This window comes from Neovison vison, chromosome X, assembly GCF_020171115.1.
Source record: "Neovison vison isolate M4711 chromosome X, ASM_NN_V1, whole genome shotgun sequence".
In the NCBI taxonomy this organism is placed as follows: domain Eukaryota; kingdom Metazoa; phylum Chordata; class Mammalia; order Carnivora; family Mustelidae; genus Neogale; species Neogale vison.
In genome coordinates this window covers 30,918,920-30,938,212 of record NC_058105.1, presented here as the reverse complement: position 1 = coordinate 30,938,212, position 19,293 = coordinate 30,918,920, and the positions used below count along the sequence as shown (strand labels likewise).

The following is a 19,293-nucleotide window of genomic DNA, read 5'->3' as shown; positions in this document are numbered from 1 at the left end:
GTCACGGAGGTGTAGATGGGGAAACAATGTGTAAGCCATTATAGGGATTGTGGCTTTTACTCTGAGAGAGATGGAAGCCAGTTGAGGGTCTTTGAACAGAGAATGACAAAATTTAACATATTTTGAAAGGTTCATTCTGGCTTTTAAATAGTGAGAATAGATAATTAGAAACTAAGAAATGTCTTATTTATTTTGTTATCTCAAATAACTAACACAGTATCTGGTATATAGTCAGTGCTAATAAATATCAAAAGGCTTAAAAGTTTTCATAGCAGTCCATCTTTAAAATGACATTTTTAGGGGCGTGGGTGGCTCAGTGGGTTAAGCCTCTGACTTCCACTCAGGTCATGATCCCAGGGTCCTGGGATCGAGCCCCACATCGGGCTCTCTGCTCAGCGGGAAGCCTGCTTCCTCCTCTCTCTCTCTGCCTGCCTCTCTGCCTACTACCTACTTGTGATCTCTCTCTCTGTCAAATAAATAAATAAAATCTTTTTTAAAAAATGACATTTTTAGATAACCAGGATATTTTAATATGGATTAGATATTAGATGATATAAATGGTATTTTTTAGGTGTGATACTAGTATAGTAGTTATATTTGAAAGAGGGCTTATTAGTTAGAAATACATAAAGAATATTTACTGATAAAATCAATAGTGTTTAGATCTTGCTTCAGTGTTCCAGCAAAAATAAGCAAATATGTAAAAGTGGGAGGACTGATAAAACAAGATGAGTAAAATACTGATAACCATTAAAGCAGGTGACGGATGTATGGGATTTGTTCTACTATTTATTACATTATTCTACTTCTGTGTATATTTGAAATGGCCATAATAAAGTTGTATAAATGTTTATATAGAGACATAAATATATATTTATCTTTCTAGATACACATACCTGTTTATAGAGATGTATATGTATAGATAAAACGCATAACATTTTACTTGGTGATTATACCTTTAATAATTCTACCTTTAAAAATCTATCATAAAGGGGTGCCTGGGTGGCTCAGTGGATTAAAGCCTCTGCCTTCAGCTCAGGTCATGATCCCAGGGTCCTGGGATCGAGCCCCGCATCGGGCTCTCTGCTCAGTGAGGAGCCTGCTTCCTCCTTTCTCCTCTCTCTCCGCCTACATCTCTGCCTACTTGCGATCTCTGTCTGTCAAATAAATAAATTGGGAGGTTGGGGTACCAGGTGGTGGGTATTATAGAGGGCACGGCTTGCATGGAGCACTGGGTATGGTGAAAAAATAATGAATAATGTTTTTCTGAAAATAAATAAATTGAGAAAAAATAAATAAATAAATAAATAAGAATAAAATCTTTAAAAAAATATATATCATAAAGAAATAATCAGATTGGGATACCTGACTGGCTCAGTCAGTAGAGCAAGGGACACTTGACCTCAGGATCCTGACTTGAAGCCCTGCCATAGGTGTAGAACTTCCTTTTAAAAGAAAAAAGGAGAGGTGCCCGGGTGCCTCAGTTGGTTAAGTGACTGCCTTTCGCTCAGGTGGTGATCCCAGGGTGCTGGGATCCAGCCCCCCCACCACTTCCTTCCTCAGCGGGTAGTCTTGTTCTCCCTCTCCCACTGCCCCTCCCCCCACTCGTGGGCATACTGTCTCTCAAATAAATAAAATCTTTTAGGAAAAAAAACCATCAGATAGGCTCGGATGTAAATAAAAAGATTTTCATCTTAGTGTTCTAAAAATAGCTAAAATTTAAACAACTACATTTTTAACAGCTGGAAAATAAAAACTGTGGTGTTTAAGTAGAATACTCTGCAGTCGTTAGGTTGTTTTCAAAGACTATTTAATGACTTTAAAAATATTCAAAATAAAATGTTAAATGAAAAAAGCAGAATGAAAAAGTGAAAAAAGCAGAATGAAAAATTGAATTATCCCAGTTTTTACTAAGCATATCTAAATACTTTGTAGATTAAAATTTCAAAGAAATACACTAAATTTGGGGCATCTGGCTGGCTCAGTCAGTAGAACATGTGGCTCTGGATCTCAGGGTTGTGAGTTTAAGCCCCACATTGGGTGTAGAGAGTACTAAAAAACAATCTTTGGGAAAGAAAATAAATATACTAAATTATTACGAGTATCAACTCTAGGTGGTGGGATTTTAGGTCTTCTTTTTTTCTTTTACTCTTTATACTTCTCTGTACTTCTAAAATTTTCGTTATTTTTAAGATTTTTTACTTATTTATATGACAGAGAAAGAGATAGAGGGAAGGCACAAGCAGTGGGAGCTACAGGCATAGGGAGAGGGAGAAGCAGGCTCCCCACTGAACAGGGAGCCCGAAGCAGGCCTAGATCCCAGGACCCTGGGATCATGACCTGAGCCAAAGGCAGATGCCTACTGACTGAGCCACCCAGGCACCCCTAAAATTTTCTTTAGTAAACACACCTGTTTTTATTAAAACAGATAACAGAAGATACTGTCAAAGTCTCAAGCTCAAAACCTTTTGACCATAATACCCTTTATATTAAGATAAATAAATAATAAAATAGACATAAAGATTCATGTTCCAGGATGTTCATTGAATTGCTATTTATGCTAGCAAGAAACTTGGAAATATCTAAATGAACAACCAGTTGGAGAATGATTAAATTATGGCACTTTGATGTGCAGCTAGTAAATGTTTTCAGAGAGTGAATTACTGAAAATACTCATGGTATAATAGGAAGATACTGAATCGTGTGTGATTTTAAATGTTTTTTAAAAAATGAAAGATGAAGGCGGTCATCATGTTAGCAAAATGTTGTTTTAATTTTTGTTATTACTTCCTGTGCTTTCTGAATTATCTACACTGGCCATGTATTTATAATCAAAAATGCAATTAAGTATTTTGAAACAAAATACAGAGTACAAGGAGAAGAACATGGATGTTTGTGGAGAAAAATAAGATCTGGAATCACTGCTAGATGAATAATGCTGAGGACTTAATGAAATGTAAATGATTATTAAACAAAAGGTTGGACTTTTTGTAATGGGTCAGGCCTGTTTAGTTTTATGTGTTCCAGCTGTGCTCACCAGGCTGGCAGCACAAGGAGAGGCCAGAGCCTAGTCCTCTAGGATTAGGAGTGCTTGGCAAAAGGTCAGGGCACCATTGTAGCTGCTGTACCTCCACAGTGGTATGAAGATGCTTTTCTACACTGTCAAGTTCTAGGCAAACAGTAGTGGTAGTTCTCGTCTGTCCCTCGGCTCCAGGCCTAGTTGCAGCCCTCCTTATTCTTACTCACACTTACTGACTGCTCTTTCTGGCTCCACGGTTCCTCCCTACCATCTTTTACCTTCCTGCTTAGCTTTCTCTTTCTCAAGCACCAGTCACGCTGTGTTCTTCTCTTTTCAGAAGCCTGTGCTGGCTCTCCATCTCCTTAGAATATCTGAACTTTTAAAGCCACAAATGCGAGGCTCATTAGGATCTGGTCCCAAAGTACCTTTCCCGCCTGATCCCCTGCTGTATATCTCCATACACCTTTTTCCTGGGCCTCGCCATCCTACCTGTCCTTCCCTAATTAAGCAAGGCTTGTTAGCTGACAACTCCATATTTTTGCTTTTGCTACATCCTCTGGAACATTTAAGGGACAGTCTTTGAACTTAACAGTTGTTATTTCTGCTTTGGTTCTGCCGTTTACAGGTGGCTGTGTGAGCTTTAATATGTTGTTTTGATCTCTTTGAGCGTCAGGTGTTTTTCTTAATTTCTTCAACTTCATAATGTTACTACCTACCTGACCGAGTTGTTAGGAATTCACTCGGGTAATGAATACAAACGCATGTTGTAAGCTAAATGCACACACGTATGGCATTATTTTCTACCTACTTCTGTCAGGATGCTTTTGACTTCAAATAACAGAAATCCAACTGAAAATGGCTTAAACAATGAGGAAGCAAGTCTGGAGGTAAGGCAGTTCCAAGGTTGGTTTATGCAGCAGCTCAGTGGTGTCATCAGGGACACAGGGTCCTGCCATCGTCCTGCTCTGCTCTTCTTTGTTATTCTTAGGTTTGTTCCCCTCGTGGTAGTAAGATGGCAGCTACAGTGTTAGGTGTCACACAGATGGCTATGTTCAGAGGAAGGAGAGAACATCCCTTTAGTATGCCCCTTAGGAAATCTTTCTGGAAGCTTCTCCCCTGTCTCCACCCACCCTTTTCGCCCTATAAACTTTCCATCATGTCTGATTGAAAAAAACTGCCGCACATGCCCATGTCTAAACCAGTCATCGCTGGGAAAGGGAATGAGCTCATCTTAATTAGCTCAGACCAATCATGACTCACCCCCTGGTGCTGGCTCCCATCTCTCCAAAAGGAACCAATGCTCAGAAAAGGACAAAGTAGGGGCTCTGTTAGGGAGGGAAAGATTGCGATAGCACAGGCTTCAGGGATGATCCTGGTTTGTTGGAACAGGGAGGTAAATGAGTGATAAGTAGTGGATTCATCGTAAAGGGGAGTTTGTTTCTGGTAGATCAAGATTTTGGCCACGCAGCAAATGATGAGAGGACAGACGGGGTGGGAAGAGTGTGAAGTTTTTGCTTTTCTACTTTTAACATTTGTCTTTATATCTAAATAGGTGTGCAGTGGAGCTGATGAAGACCCTGACGATAAAAACGCACCGTTTCGGCAGCGGCCATTTTGCAAATATAAAGGACATACCGCTGATCTCCTTGATCTTTCATGGTCTAAAGTAAGAAATTCTTACTTGGAGAGTGTATTGATTCTACATAACTATGACTTCAGGATAAAAACAGATGTTTTGTTTTTCAAGTGTTTTGTTATGTATACTACATGGGAGTTACCTACAAAGTAATCGGTTAAAAGAGGAGAAACATTCAATTAGGCTAATACAATGTTTATATTAAGAGCTTCTGTCTGGATGTGTCTTTATACTTGTATTTTTGGCTTCTTTATAAACTAATTTTGTTTGCAAAGCTGCTGTTCTTACAAAATGAATATATGATTTCAGCTACAGTGCTGAAGTCAGATCTATCTAATCAAGACTGCTTTGGTTAATCTGCTATATTTATTAAATCATTAAGTTTAACAATATATGACTCTTTGATAAGTCATCACTTTATGTGTTTTTTCCCTAAGAGCAAAATTATTTCAGAAGTAGAGGGCCTGTTTTGCCACTGAACAAGTATCTTAGCAGTTTTGCAGAAATTTAAAGAGATACTTTAAAAATTTTATTTAAGGCATTTGAAGCATGAAGCAGTGTTTGGAATTCCATCTCCTACCCAGCTCCCCTCCAGCAACCCTCAGTTAGTTTTCTAGAGTTAAGATGTCTCTCTTTCTCAGACTGATGTAGTTCACTTAGCATAATACTCTCTAGTTCCATTCACATCGTTGCAAATGGTAAGATTTCATTCTTTTTAATGGCTGAGTAATATTGTACCAGAATTCTTTTTTTTTTAAGATTTTATTTATTTATTGGACAGACAGAAATCATAAGTAGGCAGAGAGGCAGGCAGAGAGAGAAGAGGAAGCAGGCTCCCTGCTCAGCAGGGAGCCTGATGCAGGGCTTGATCCCAGGACCCTGGGATCATGACCTGAGCGGAAGGCAGAGGCTTTAACCCACTGAGCCACCCAGGTGCCCCTTGTACCAGAATTCTATTTTTTGGTTGTATAATACACTATCTATTTATTTTTATTTTTTTTAAGATTTTATTTATTTGACAGATCACAAGTAGGTGGGGCGGGGTGGGGGGAGCAGGCTCCCTGCTGAGCAGAGCCCAATGCAGGGCTTGATCTCAGAACCCTGAGATCATCACCTAGCCAAAGGCAGAAGCTTAACCTGAGCCACCCAGGCACCCTTACACTATCTATTTAAAAACAAGTAGGGGTACCTGTGTCACTCAGTTAAACATCAGACTCTTGATTTCTGAGAGTCTGCTTAAGGATTCTTTCTGTCTTCCTCTGCTCCTCCCCTCCATGTACGCAGGCAGCACATGTGCGCATGCTCTCTCTCTCATTAATTAATTAAATAAAAACAGGTATACCACATAAAACATACACTTTTACAGCTAGCCCCCAATATCATATATTTATCAGTGCAGTAATATATCCAAATTGATATTTGCGCTTAGTATTTAACATCTCTGTGCCTCAGTGTTCTCATTTGGGAAGGAGGATAATGATATACCTAGTTCATAGTATAGTGTTAACAATTTTTAGTACATTACAGGTACTCAATAAATGTCATCATGGCTTTGACTTGTTTAGCACCTTTAGGAATACCAGAGAATACTAGGGTCTCTTTGTGTTGCCTCATTCAGTATAACACATAGGTCTTAAATTATGCCAAAAAGTTAAAGAACTTCTGCCAACTGGAAACTTTTGACAGATGGATGTTTGGTTCCTGGGTAATGGGCCATCAGCATGCTAACTCCCCTCTTCTAGCTTCTAGAAAATTCTATGATCTATTCTGAGATGTTTGACGATTTCTCTTCTCTCATTTTCTTGCCTTGGGTGTGACAGGTGCACAATAACTTTTCATTTCCATGCTGCATTATAGGGTAATCTTTTTGAAGGCATTTTAAGTAGCAGGGAATTCTTGTGAGTTAAAATTCACCAGTGTTGCCAATGTCAGAATAGCTAAAGTGACAATCATGTGAATGGATGTCTTATATTCATAGCCTGGTTTCACTATATGGGGACTCTAAAAAGTAAGGCACACCTTAGTCGTCTTGGTGCTTAGCAGATTTGTTTTAACATAGATCATTAAGATAATCCTAATTTTAGAACAGGTCATATAAAAAAAGTCTTAGAACCAAAGGAGTATGGCATGTAATGGGAAGAAAAATGGGATCTTCCAAGTGAATTGGATAACCTTTTGTTCTTTCTAATGCTAGGTATAACAATAATAATAACAAAACTGTTGAGATACATAGAACTGAAAGTTTGCTTTTATTGTGCATGTCATGTTTTCTTAGGGTGATAAAATGATCAATGTCAATTTCTCACTAGAACTACTTCCTGCTTTCTTCTTCGATGGATAAAACAGTCAGGTTATGGCACATTTCCAGAAGAGAATGCCTTTGCTGTTTCCAACATATAGATTTTGTCACTGCCATAGCTTTCCATCCAAGAGTAAGTAATTTTTTTTTAATTTTATTTATTTGACAGAGAGAGAGATCACAAGTAGGCAGAGGCAGGCAGAGAGAGGGGGAAGCAGGCTCCCCACTGAGCAGAGAGCCCAATGCGGGGCTCAATCCCAGGACCCTGAGATAATGACCTGAGCTGAAGGCAGAGGCTTTAACCCACTGAGCCACCCAGGTGCCCCAGAATTGTTTTTATATATTTTTTATTAGACCATAAGGAAGGTGAGGGAACCTGGTTTCTCTGGAGGGCTGTTGAACTATAGGAAAAAAATTATTAACAGCCACATAGTTAAGAATAACTTAATTTAGTCTTTCTCTTTCTTTCCTTCTTTCCTCCCACCTCCCTTCCTCCCTTCCTCATTTATTTATTTTAGAGTAGGTTCCACACCCAGCATGGAGCCCAGTATGGGGCTTTAGCTCACAACCCAGAGATGAAGACCTGAGCTGAGATCAAGAGTTGGATTCTTAACTGAGCCACCCAGGCAGCCTCTTTTTTTTTTTTCGGTTAAGATTTATTTATTTTGAGAGAGAGAGAGAGACACCAGCATGAGGTGGGGTGGGGAGGGAGGGGAGGGAAAGAGGGAGGAAGATTCTCCAGCAGACTCCCTTCTGAGCGCAGAACCTGACAATATGCGGCTCAATCTCACAACCCTGAGACTGCAACCTGAGCCAAAACCAGGAGTCAGATTGATGCTCAACCGCCTGAGACCCCAGGTGCCCATTAAGCATCTGACTCTTGATCTCAGCTCAGGTCTTGAACTCCAGGTTGTGAGTTTAAGCCCCACCTTGGGTTACAAGCATGTAGCCTATTTAAAGAAAAGAGAAGAAAGGAAATATTCTGCTAATCTGTATTAGAACTAGAAATGTTACAGTCTAACTATAATAATGAAAAGCCATCCCGAATCTTTAATAACATATGCAGGGTGTAAATAACGTATCCTGTTAAAGATGAGAGAGATTGGAGGTGGAGGAAGAAGAGACAGCAGGTGGGTAAATAAGCTAGGGAAGCATATAGGGAAGAATAGTGGGAGGGGTGGGGTGAGAAGAGACAAAGAAGAAAAGGTTGAAAGAGGTAAAGACCAAAATGCATTATAAGGTATACTGAATTCCTGTTTAATGTCTGGAAATACTGTTTTTGGTTTTTTGCTTGGGTGTTGTGGGTTTTTGTTCTGTTTTGTTTCAGTGAGCTCTGCGCCCAGCATGGGGCTTGAACTCAGGAGTCTCGTGCTCTACCGACCGAACCAGCCAGGCACCCCTGGAAATACTGTTAATCATGAGATCCATGTTAATTCATTTTCAGTGTAGAAAATCCCTCACAGTCTTTCCTCTGAAAAGGAAGTATTTCATATGATTTCAACCAAAGGAGGAAAATTCATCTTGGAATTGCTGACTTTATTATGTTCTTATAGGATAAAGCCACCAAATGAGTAAGGCTAAATTAACTTTCACCCTTTACAACTAGAAGCACAAGGGAAGGCTGGTGCCGGTGCTGCTCCACTAGCTGGGATGAGCTAAGTGGAGGACTTGAGCTGACCTGACTTACCCTCCCCCATGTTGATGTATAAACCCTATTTCTGTTCACATCCCCATCTCTGTATGTTTAACACCCAATGTCATGTTAATGCAGCATTTTATTTACACTCACATTTCTTCTTCTTTTTCCCCAAATTAAGAGAGAAGAATGACTTTTTTCCCCCTTCAATATCATTTCGCTCCCAGGGCTGGCTTATAATACAGACCCTTAGAAGACTTTGGTTCAGAAGTTGGCAAATTAAAAATGCTTAATCTTTGCGGATACCTTATCAGTTTGGACCGTCAAGCTTTTTGAGGCTTCTTTCTGAATAACACCCCCATCCTGTCAGCCAAGGATGCAGCAAAAGAATGGCTTTACTCCTGTCAGCAACTGTGAACAAAATCCTTCCCTCACCTCTATTTTAACTAATATGTCAGGGTGGAAAGGGAGAGGTATTAGTTGTGATAGTTACCTATGTAGTACTTTATTATTAAGGTTCCTGTTTAGTCAGTACTTTTTCTATACTTACATTTGGTTTCATTTTTGGAAACTGAAAAGCCCTAATTCTAAAATTCCTTAGATCTGAAGGGTTTTTAAGAGGGGCTTCGGTAGGATGGTATGGTGTTAACATTTTCGTAGGAAACATGACTCTATTAAAATAATGTTATCTAGAAAGAAGGAAGCAGAATTATAAAAGAAATAGCAAAATGAAGATAATATATGCATGCACATATACACACACGTATGCATGTATGTAAATAAAATTCTGATTTTAAGACCAACATGAAGTCTTTTTACTTGTTCTGCTCTTCTACTGGTAGTCATTAAGTAGAGCCTACTATACCACAGCCGTAAAAATGTCCTTTCTCCATAAATTGTCTTTGACAAGCCTCGGAGGTGAGTAAAAATGATAGTCTTTTTTTTTTTTTAATAATCATGAGCTTTCTTCATTCTTTTTTTTTAATTTATTTATTTATTCATTTGACACAGAGAGAGAGATCACAAGTAAGCAGAGAGGCAGGCGGAGAGAGAGGGAGAAGCAGGCCCCCTGCTGAACAGAGAGCCCGACTCCCAGGACCCTGGGATCATGACCTGAGCTGAAGGCAGAGGCTTTAACCCACTGAGCCACTCAGGCGCCCCTAAAAATGATAGTCTTAAGCAGAAGGGAATACTTCTTGTTTTGTCATTCCAATTATTTTACTCTTAATTCTTACGTTACCAACAGACCAGTTTAGGTGATCATTTTTGCAACATATACAAATCTTGAATCAGTGTGTTTTTCCCCTGAAACTAATATAACATTGTCTGCCAATGATCTCTCATTAGACCAGTTTAGTAGGCCTGGTTTAGTGTATAGCAGGGTTTCTCATTCTTGGCGCTTGACATTTTGAGCTGGATCATTCTTTGTTGTAAAGGGAATAAATTCTGTCCTGTGCATTGCAGAGTGTTTAACAGGATTCCTGTCCTCTCCCCACTAGATGCCCAGAACATGCCATCCCCAGGTGTGACAGTCAAAAATGTCTACAGGCATTTCTAGGTGTCCTCTATGGGGCCAACTTGCCCCCTGTTGAGAAGCCCTGCTTTGGGATTGAGAACTTGAATACTGAAGCAATTTCCTACTGACATGGTGTCAAAATTAACCACAAAACAACTGGTTCTCTGGGCTAACCAGCTTTAGTCTTTTATCCAAGTACTACATGGATCCCAGAGGAAGATCCGGACAAACATATCATTACAGGATAGTTTCTCCCAAAGCGTGTTCCTTGAGGGTGCTAACCCTGCTAGGTGTTCCTGCCAACGCTCTCCCAACCACAACAGCCACCCACCCCGCAAAAAAAGGTGCATGGTTATGTAAGTTGGAAAATGCTACCTACCTTATTCCTCTTTTGGAGACCGAGAATGCATATTAACTGAGAATCCTCTCTAACTTTCTGTAACCCAGAATCTCTCAAACTTAAGTGAACCGTTGTCCCACACAACCATTCTCCAGCACATTATCCATTAACATCCATACTTTGGGAAAAGCAGGTTAAGGATATGATAAAGTAAATAGAAAGTCCTTTTTCTTTTTTGTTAAGATTTTATTTATTTATATGACAGATCACAAGTAGGCAGAGAGAGAGAGAGAGAGAAGCAGGCTCCCTGCTGAGCAGAGAGCCCAATGAGGGGTTCGATCCCAGGATCCTGAGCTCAGGACCTGAGCCGAAGGCAGAGGCTTTAACCCACTGAGCCACCCAGGCGCCCCTAGAAAGTCATTTTTCCAAAGCGAATACTGAAGTTTCTAATAGTTGTTTTTAGTGAATAAAATAATGCTTGCTTGGGGGTGCCTGGCTGGCTCAATCCATAGAGCATGTGACTCTTGATTTCCTTGGGGTTGTGAGTTCAGGCCCCACACTGGGTATAGAGATTACTTAAAAATAAAATCTGGAAAAAAATACTTAAAGATTAGTATTTTATAAATGGGATCTAAATATTTTTAAGCATTAATTCTAACAGGCTTTATGTTTTGACTTGCTAATGAATTTTTCTTGATCTAGTAAAATGAGAGCTTTCTCTTTTGCAACATTTTTAGGATGACAGGTATTTTCTAAGTGGATCATTGGATGGAAAGCTCCGCCTTTGGAACATACCTGACAAAAAAGTTGCTTTGTGGAATGAAGTAGATGGTCAAACAAAATTGATCACAGCTGCAAATTTCTGTCAGAATGGCAAATACGCGGTGATTGGGACATATGATGGCAGATGTATTTTCTATGATACAGAGGTAAAGGATTATGTTGTGTAAATTGCATGATGGATACTTAGCACTTTCGTATAATTTGGTATATCCTCTCTGGGCATATAAATTGGGGTGAACAATACTTGGCCTCTCTGTAGGTTGTATCAGATGATCTTTGAGGTTCCTTCTAATCCTCGTATTTTAAATTTGTGTTTTCTTTTCAGCATTTGAAATACCACACACAAATACATGTCCGGTCTACCAGAGGACGCAACAAAGTTGGAAGAAAAATTACTGGCATTGAACCTCTACCTGGAGAAAATAAGGTACTAAGTATTCAAAACCATCTCTCCTCATACTGTATATAGACTCCTGAAAATTCTTACTGTCTTGGCTTAAGAATGTATTTTCTGTCATGTGGAATAGAGGCTTTTCTAGTTTTGAGGTATATTCTCTCTGTATATGTGTATGTAATATCCTTTTTGGTTATTCCTTAACTTAGATTAAAAGATGGCATTTTTAATTTTTCCTTTGATTTATTTTTAGATACTGGTAACCTCAAATGACTCCAGAATCAGACTATATGATCTTAGAGATTTGTCACTGTCCATGAAGTATAAGGGTTATGTCAACAGTAGCAGCCAGATCAAAGCAAGTTTCAGGTAAACTGGCAATGAGAAATTCCAAAAGAGATATTTCTCTTCTACTCCTATATTTTCTTTGATCTATGCCTTACACATTTCTATGGTGTTTTTCCTTTCTTTGCACTTTTAAAACTGGCCGCTCACATTGTCACCCTGCAGTCCTAACCGTGTCCACCTGTTCAGTCGACAGAGTTGGGTTGCCCCTACTCTGCAGACAAAGAAACCGAGACTCAGAAAATGAAGTGATTTGTCTGAAGTCACTGGTAGTTGCAGAGCTGGGATTAGAAGACTCACTGCCAGCTCTGGAATTTGTGGTTTTGTACTTTTATGTCAGCTTTTCTAAGAGGAAGCTTACCTGCCACCCACCCATGGTCTTGATCCTTTTAGGTACTGAAGCTGATAAACTATTTTAACACCCTGAAGTACGGCATCCTATATTTATACCTTTATATCATGTTATTATTTGAACTCTTAATTGGGGGTCTGGAGGCGCTCCTGAAATTACTGCATCTTCTTCCTCATAGCCCTCTTTCATTCAGCCCTTTCCTTAACAGTTTCCTTTCTTCTTGAATTACCCAGTAATTACCGAGAAATTTAGTTGGTGAAGTGTTCTGCTTCTCTCTTTCATCTCTTAAGTAGGCGTTTCTCCCCGTGTGGGCTAACAGGCAGCACAGTTATCTAGAGCTTTCGTGAAAATCCTTGTGCCTCTGGGCTCCATGTTAGACCTGCATGTTCAGAACCTCTCGAGTGAGACTAGGAGTCTGTATATCAACAAGCTCTCCTGGGTGTTCACTTGGGAGTCTTAAAGTAGGAAGGGCTGATAGAAGGAAACCTGAAACATCCAAAACTGACTTCTTTTTCTTTCCCAAATTTAGCCATGATTTTAGTTACCTCGTCAGTGGCTCAGAAGATAAGTATGTTTATATCTGGAGTACTTACCATGACCTCAGCAAGTTTACTTCAGTCAGGAGAGACCGGAATGATTTTTGGGAAGGTATTAAGGGTAAGTAAATGCCCGCTCCTGTGTGTCCTCCAAATGAGTAAAGTTAAGATGGAGATGTATTAGGGGCACCTGGGTGGCTCAGTGGGTTAAAGCCTCTGCCTTCGGCTCGGGTCATGATCCCAGGGTCCTGGGATCGAGCCCTGCATTGGGCTCTCTGCTCTGCAGTGGAACCTGCTTCCTCCTCTCTCTCTGCCTGCCTCTCTACCTACTTGTGATCTCTCTCTGTCAAATAAAGAAATAAAAATTTTTTTTTAAAAAAAGATGGAGGGGCGCCTGGGTGGCTCAGTGGGTTAAGCCGCTGCCTTCGACTCAGGTCATGATCCCAGGGTCCTGGGATCGAGTCCCGCATCAGGCTCTCTGCTCACCAGGGAGCCTGCTTCCTCCTCTCTCTCTCTGCCTGCCTCTCTACTTGTAATCTCTGTCTGTTAAATAAACAAATAAAATCTTTAAAAAAAAAAAAGATGGAGATGTCTTACAAGTAAGTGTCGTTACTTCAGAGACAGTCTGGCAGCCATAACTGCTTTTGCTTTGTATTTGGCTTTGTTTGACTTTTCTATACCAAGGCTGAACTTAAACAGGCGCACCTCATTTTAATTAAGCTGGGTACGTTGTTTTTTACCTAATTCTGTTGCACATTAATTGGCTGCAGCACAGGATAGATACAATTTTTATATATGCACTGGCAAACAGAAAAATTCGTTTGACTTGCTTAACTGCAATGTCCGCTTTTTTACAATGATCTGAAACAAAACCTGCAATATCTCTGAGGTATGCCTGTATGTGGGTTTTTTTTAAGCACATATATTTGGGTTTTAAATAGTTCTTAATTACTTAAGTGCTAATTTTAAAGGATACTAGCTAATAACATATACTGTTTAAAAAATACACTATTGTATTTTTTGCAAATGATGCTTTCTGTCTGGATGTTTAGGATCAAGTTTATTAGTTCTGCTGAAGTACATTTTTTTCCCCAGCACATAATGCAGTTGTTACATCAGCCATCTTTGCTCCAAACCCAAGTTTGATGTTGTCTTTGGATATGCAGTCCGAAAAAGCAGAAGGGAATGAAAAAGGTGAAGATGCTGAAGTTTTAGATACCATGCCCTCTGGTAGGTACTCATATTTTATTTGACCTACATTTTTTCTAGTCAGCACTTACAGCTTCATTGACCTACGTTGGGTATTGTGAGGTTTTTGTGTGTATGAAGAAATATTTCTTGTTTACGACTTACATGTGAGTTTCCCCTTCCAAACATTTCAGTAACCTTTTTGTTGCAAGTTTTACTTCATTTAGATTTACCTTTGAATTAAAAATGAAAATTTTGGAAGTTCTTTTTTTTCTAAAAGTTTTTTTTTAAAGATTTTATTTATTTGACAGAGAGAGAGATCACAAGTAGGCAGAGAGGCAGGCAGAGAGAGAGAGGGGGGAGGAAGCAGGCTCCCTGCTGAGCAGAGAGCCCGATGTGGGGCTTGATCCCAGGACCCTGAGATCATGACCTGAGCCGAAGGAAGAGGCTTAACCCACTGAGCCACCCAGGAGCCCTATTTTTTTTTTTTAATTTGAAAGAGAGCACAAGCCAAGTGCTTGATCTCAGGACCCTAGGATCATGACCAGCCGAAGGTAGAACCACCCAGCTTCCCCCATCATTAATTGTTTTTTTTTAAGATTTTATTTATTTGAGAGAGTGAGATCATGAGCAGTGGGGCAAGGATAGAGGGAGAAGCAGACTCCCCGCTGAGCAGGGAGCCCAGTGCAGGACTCGGTCCCATCATGACCTGAGCTGAAGGCAGATACTTAATTGACTGTGCCACCCAGACTCCCCAAAAGTTCATTATTTTTTTTTATGGGCAGTTGTTCCCTTTGGAGAAGTGCAAACAAGGCATACAATACAAAATTTTTTTGTGTCTGTCTCTTCTAGCAGACTCTCATTCTGAGGACAGAGACTTATATATGTCCTATATATTATTCTAATGCCATTGCCTACATATAGTTGGTCCTAAGAAGCATGTGTTGAACAAATGAATTAAACCAAATAAAAGTAGCGTCCTTTTCTACTTGCCACAAACTGATAGCTTTATAACTTCCCAGGTAGCTATTTACAAGCCTGTGATTTCTTGTGATTTGCAGCATATGTTTAGGGAAATAAGGAGTAATTCCAGTTATATAAAATGGTCAGATTAGGAATTAAAAAGAAAACACCAAAAAGTTGTACCGAGTGTCAATTATATAAAAATGGTTCCTGTTAGGGGTGCCTGGGTGGCTCAGTCGGTTGAGCGTCTGACTCTTGATTTTGGCTCAGGTCATGATCTCAGGGTCATGAGATCAGCAGAGAGTCTGCTGGAGAGCCTCTCCCTCTCCCTCCCACCCAGCTCTCTCCCAAATTAAAAAAAAAAGAAGAAGAAGAAGAAGTCCCTGTTAGCCCTTAAGAGTGTGGTGAGACCATATAAATTTGGAAAACAAATGTATTGTTGAAATGAATTTCAGAATAGTTTATTAAATGTTCTTTTTCTTTCTAGAGACTATAGCTAGACTTTTTAGAGAGTTTTAAAACCACAACAAAAGTTACAGTATACAAACAGCTCTTCTAAAAGTATTTGAATACTTTAGAGTTCACAAATATTTTATTTCATTTAATCTCAAGTAATTTCCCTTGTGGTATTATTTATACTGTGCACTACACTAAATACACTATTTCTTCTGTCTGTGATAGCAAAGATGAACTTCAGTCTAGCACTTCCTTCAGTTACAAGATTTAGAAATTACCAGGTCAGCATTATTAAACCTTTACTAAATGCCTGTTTGGCAATTTTTCTTTTTCTTTTTCTTTTTTTTCTCAGAACCAGATCCAGTGTTCTCCTTTAACTCGTCATTTGGGCTATTTTTTCCCTCCCAGTGATACCTATTTATACTCTGTGCATCTCCCCTCCACATTTCACTGAAAATTCTAGCCTTTTTAAGGATTTTTTTCAAAGATTTTATTTATTCATTTGACAGAGATCACAAGGAGGCAGAGAGGCAGGCAGAGAGAGGAAGGGAAGCAGGGTCCGTGCCGAGCAGAGAGCCTGATGTGGGGCTCAATCCCAGGACCCTGGGACCATGACCTGAGCCGAAGGCAGAGGCTTTAACCCACTGAGCCACCCAGGCACCCCTTAAGGATTTATTATTTTAGAGAGAGTGTGAACTGGAGGGGAGAACCAGAGGGAGAGAGAGAATCCCAAGGAGTCTCCATACCCGAGTGCAGAGCTCTCACAGAAGTCTCACAGCCCTGATATCATGACCTGAGCTGAAATCAAGAGTTGGCTGCTTAACTGACTGAGCCATCCAGTTGCCTCTGAAAATTCTCATGTTTAAAACAACTTGAAAGATGAAAAAGTCCTTTTTAAACATTTTTTTCAGAACTCCACCATATTAACAAGGTTCAGTTGACTTGCTGAGTCCTTTTTACAGAGGCACAACTTTTAATGAATTATACTCAGATTTGTGTTTGTGGTTTTGTACCCATCGAGGTAAAATGTAAAAAGAAAACTCTGAAAACTGGTATGAGATCATAAAATATATCTGATTGCCCTCTGTCTGACATAGTTTGCAATTTATGCTTCAGTTTTTCTTATGTATAAAGTCATGATAATCCCTAGTTTATAAGTTTGTGATAAGAATTAAAGAGAATATATAAAGTGTCTAGCAAAATGCCTGCTGTGTAGGAGACGTCTTTATTGTTGTATCTTACAGAGCATTTATCTGTATACTAGGAATTACATTCTTCTCCAGCCTTTCTCGTCATCTCTTATCTCAAGTCCTTTGCTGCCTCCTGCTGCCTAGCACAAGGTTGATATAGGCCAGAGAGTGGGAAGGAATGTTCACAGGCTTAGGATATGTTTTTAGCAGATCTAAATGAAGCCATTTTGTCTTAACGCATTCTGTACCCAAATTTCCAGTTCAAGTTTGGATTACTTTCTTCCTTACTAATCAGTCCTTCATAAACCTGTAGTTTTTACCCATGCATAATGGAATTGTGAATTTTGTTAAATGCTTTTTACTGGTAAATGTCAGAGGTAGGCATTTCGCCCTTCAGCATAGCTACATGGCTCTTCATACAAACCATGGAAGCAAGTTGCTGTCAGCATTCACAGAGGCATCATGTGTACTTCATTTCCTGGCAATTTCAGTATGTCTGCTGGACCATGAACCTTACTGTCAACCTCACTAGAGACCCCTGATAACAGCACACTTGGCCCAGCTGATCCCATTTTGCCTGCATTCCGGTCCTGGAGCTGAACGACATGCTGTCCTCTTGCCGTGAAGTGAAGCATTGGACAGTTTAGAGGCCTGGGCTGCCTGGGAGTAAATCTAGGCATCCAGGCCCCAAGGGACTGTAATCTCCCCAAGCTAGGGAAAGACTGGCTAAGGCACCGGAAGTGGAAGTGAGCCTCAGAGAGGAAGAGAGTACAGGAGAATGAAAGGATTACTGGAGCGAGCTGGAAAAGAGACTGCACCTGGCTGGCTCGGTCAGGGGAATGTATGACTCTTGATCTTGGGGTTGTGAGTTTGAGCCCCCCTTTGGGTATAGAGATTACTACAAAAAAAAAAATCTTGGGGCGCCTGGGTGGCTCAGTGGGTTAAGCCGCTGCCTTCGGCTCGGGTCATGATCCCAGGGTCCTGGGATCAAGCCCCACGTCGGACTCTCTGCTTGGGGAGCCTGCTTCCTTCTCTCTCTGTGTCTGCCTGCCTCTCTGCCTACTTGTGATCTCTGTCTGTGAAATAAATAAAATCTTTTAAAAAAATCTTGGGGGGAAAGACTGAAAACATGGGGAAAATGTGTGGGGTCACGGGCACGTGACACTTCAAACAGCAGACTTTATATTCAACTAAAAACTTTTTTTTATGCTTTTAAGGTATCATGAAGACAGATAATACAGAAGTTCTTCTTTCTGCTGACTTCACTGGAGCAATCAAAGTGTTTATTAACAAAAGGAAAAATGTATCTTAATTTGAAATGACATTTAAAATAAACATATCAGTAAGTGTATGTATGTATCAGAACTGAAAAAAGTATATTCTAGTGTTTCAGGCTAACATCCTTTTTTTTGTTGTTTAATTTTTATTGGAAGTTGTTCAAATATAATATATTTTTTGAGCGGCAGTGTTAATGACCTATAAACCCTGGACTGATAGACTAGACAGAAATGTGACTAGAATAACATTGCCAAACATTAGGCTTTATGTTTTGTTATATTTGTGTTTTTGTTACATAATTGTGAACATGCACAGGTTTCTGCATGAAAATATATTAATATATTAATCACATGTGTGTGCCTTTTGGTTACATGCACTAAATCTAACAGAGTTAAATTATTTCAGTGGCCCTTTTGGCCTCTTATGGTGGGAGGGGAGGAGTCTTGTTTCTAGCTTATAAAGTTTCTTTTGCACAAAACTTCATTTTTCAGAAAAGTGGTATTGACTGAGTTACTGTTTTGAAAATGTTATACAGGTTTTCAATAGGTCAACAACCATGTGTAAATGGTTTTTATAAACTTCTCAATTTGGGGACAAGATTTTTTTTGTGTGTGGTCTAAATTGTGGACTTAAGATTCTTTTCTATGTATGTATATATATAATTTTTCTTCCTTTCTCTTTTCTTTATCTTCTTTTGTTTTTCTTTTTCTCATTTTTTTTTGCTACACTGGAGCACAATGTTTCTATGTAAAAAATTCTTTTCATTCATTATCCATGAGCACCAGGCTTTGCTCACTTAAAAAAATTAAGCCACATTAAGGAGTGAGTCTTCTTTTTTACAATAATGTAAAAATGAACTGTTTACATTTTTTTAAAGCATTGTAGTTTTAAAAATTAAGCTGTTTTGTTTTGTGTTGTTGAATTTGAAAGCCTTTGTAAATATTGATATAATGTACCAATGAAATAACATCTGGGGCAATGGAACCCTGATCATGTTGTTGATGGTTAGCATATGTTTCTGAAAATTAAATATGTATTATTAAAAGTTGGTCACCAAACACTTGTTAAATATGTGACTTTATTTTCAGATGACCTTGGAAAACTGAGGAATGTAGAAAAGCAAAGTCTTACTTTATACTTTGATTTTTAACAAGATTTTGGACCCCTTACTTACAGTGCATTAACCACATACCTTACGAAAAAATATTTTTCTAATTCTAAACTGATAAGAGTTTACCTGTATGCATATGTGTTCTTTATTGCATTTGTTTTTGGTATCTGCATGAGAAGCTGGAAAGCCATGATCATAACCTTATTAATCAGCATGGTCTTGGAGTGTTCTGGATATTCTGTTTCATTTCA

At 39.3% G+C, this 19,293-nt stretch overlaps 1 protein-coding gene across 3 annotated transcripts in view; it reads left to right on the top strand.

Annotated features, from left to right (window-relative positions):
• The window catches only part of WDR44 (WD repeat domain 44), an 88,937-nt gene extending 69,948 nt beyond the window's left edge, over window positions 1–18,989 (top strand). For all 3 annotated transcript variants that reach the window (XM_044235863.1, XM_044235862.1, XM_044235864.1), the window contains 8 exons: window positions 4,572–4,685; window positions 6,965–7,087; window positions 11,184–11,375; window positions 11,555–11,656; window positions 11,877–11,992; window positions 12,850–12,977; window positions 13,952–14,086; window positions 17,871–18,989. In XM_044235863.1, the coding sequence (XP_044091798.1) occupies window positions 4,572–4,685; window positions 6,965–7,087; window positions 11,184–11,375; window positions 11,555–11,656; window positions 11,877–11,992; window positions 12,850–12,977; window positions 13,952–14,086; window positions 17,871–17,965 (1,005 nt within the window). In that variant the 3' untranslated portion in view covers window positions 17,966–18,989. The remainder of the gene's footprint in view (window positions 1–4,571; window positions 4,686–6,964; window positions 7,088–11,183; window positions 11,376–11,554; window positions 11,657–11,876; window positions 11,993–12,849; window positions 12,978–13,951; window positions 14,087–17,870) is intronic.
• The last annotated feature ends 304 nt before the right edge of the window (window positions 18,990–19,293 follow it).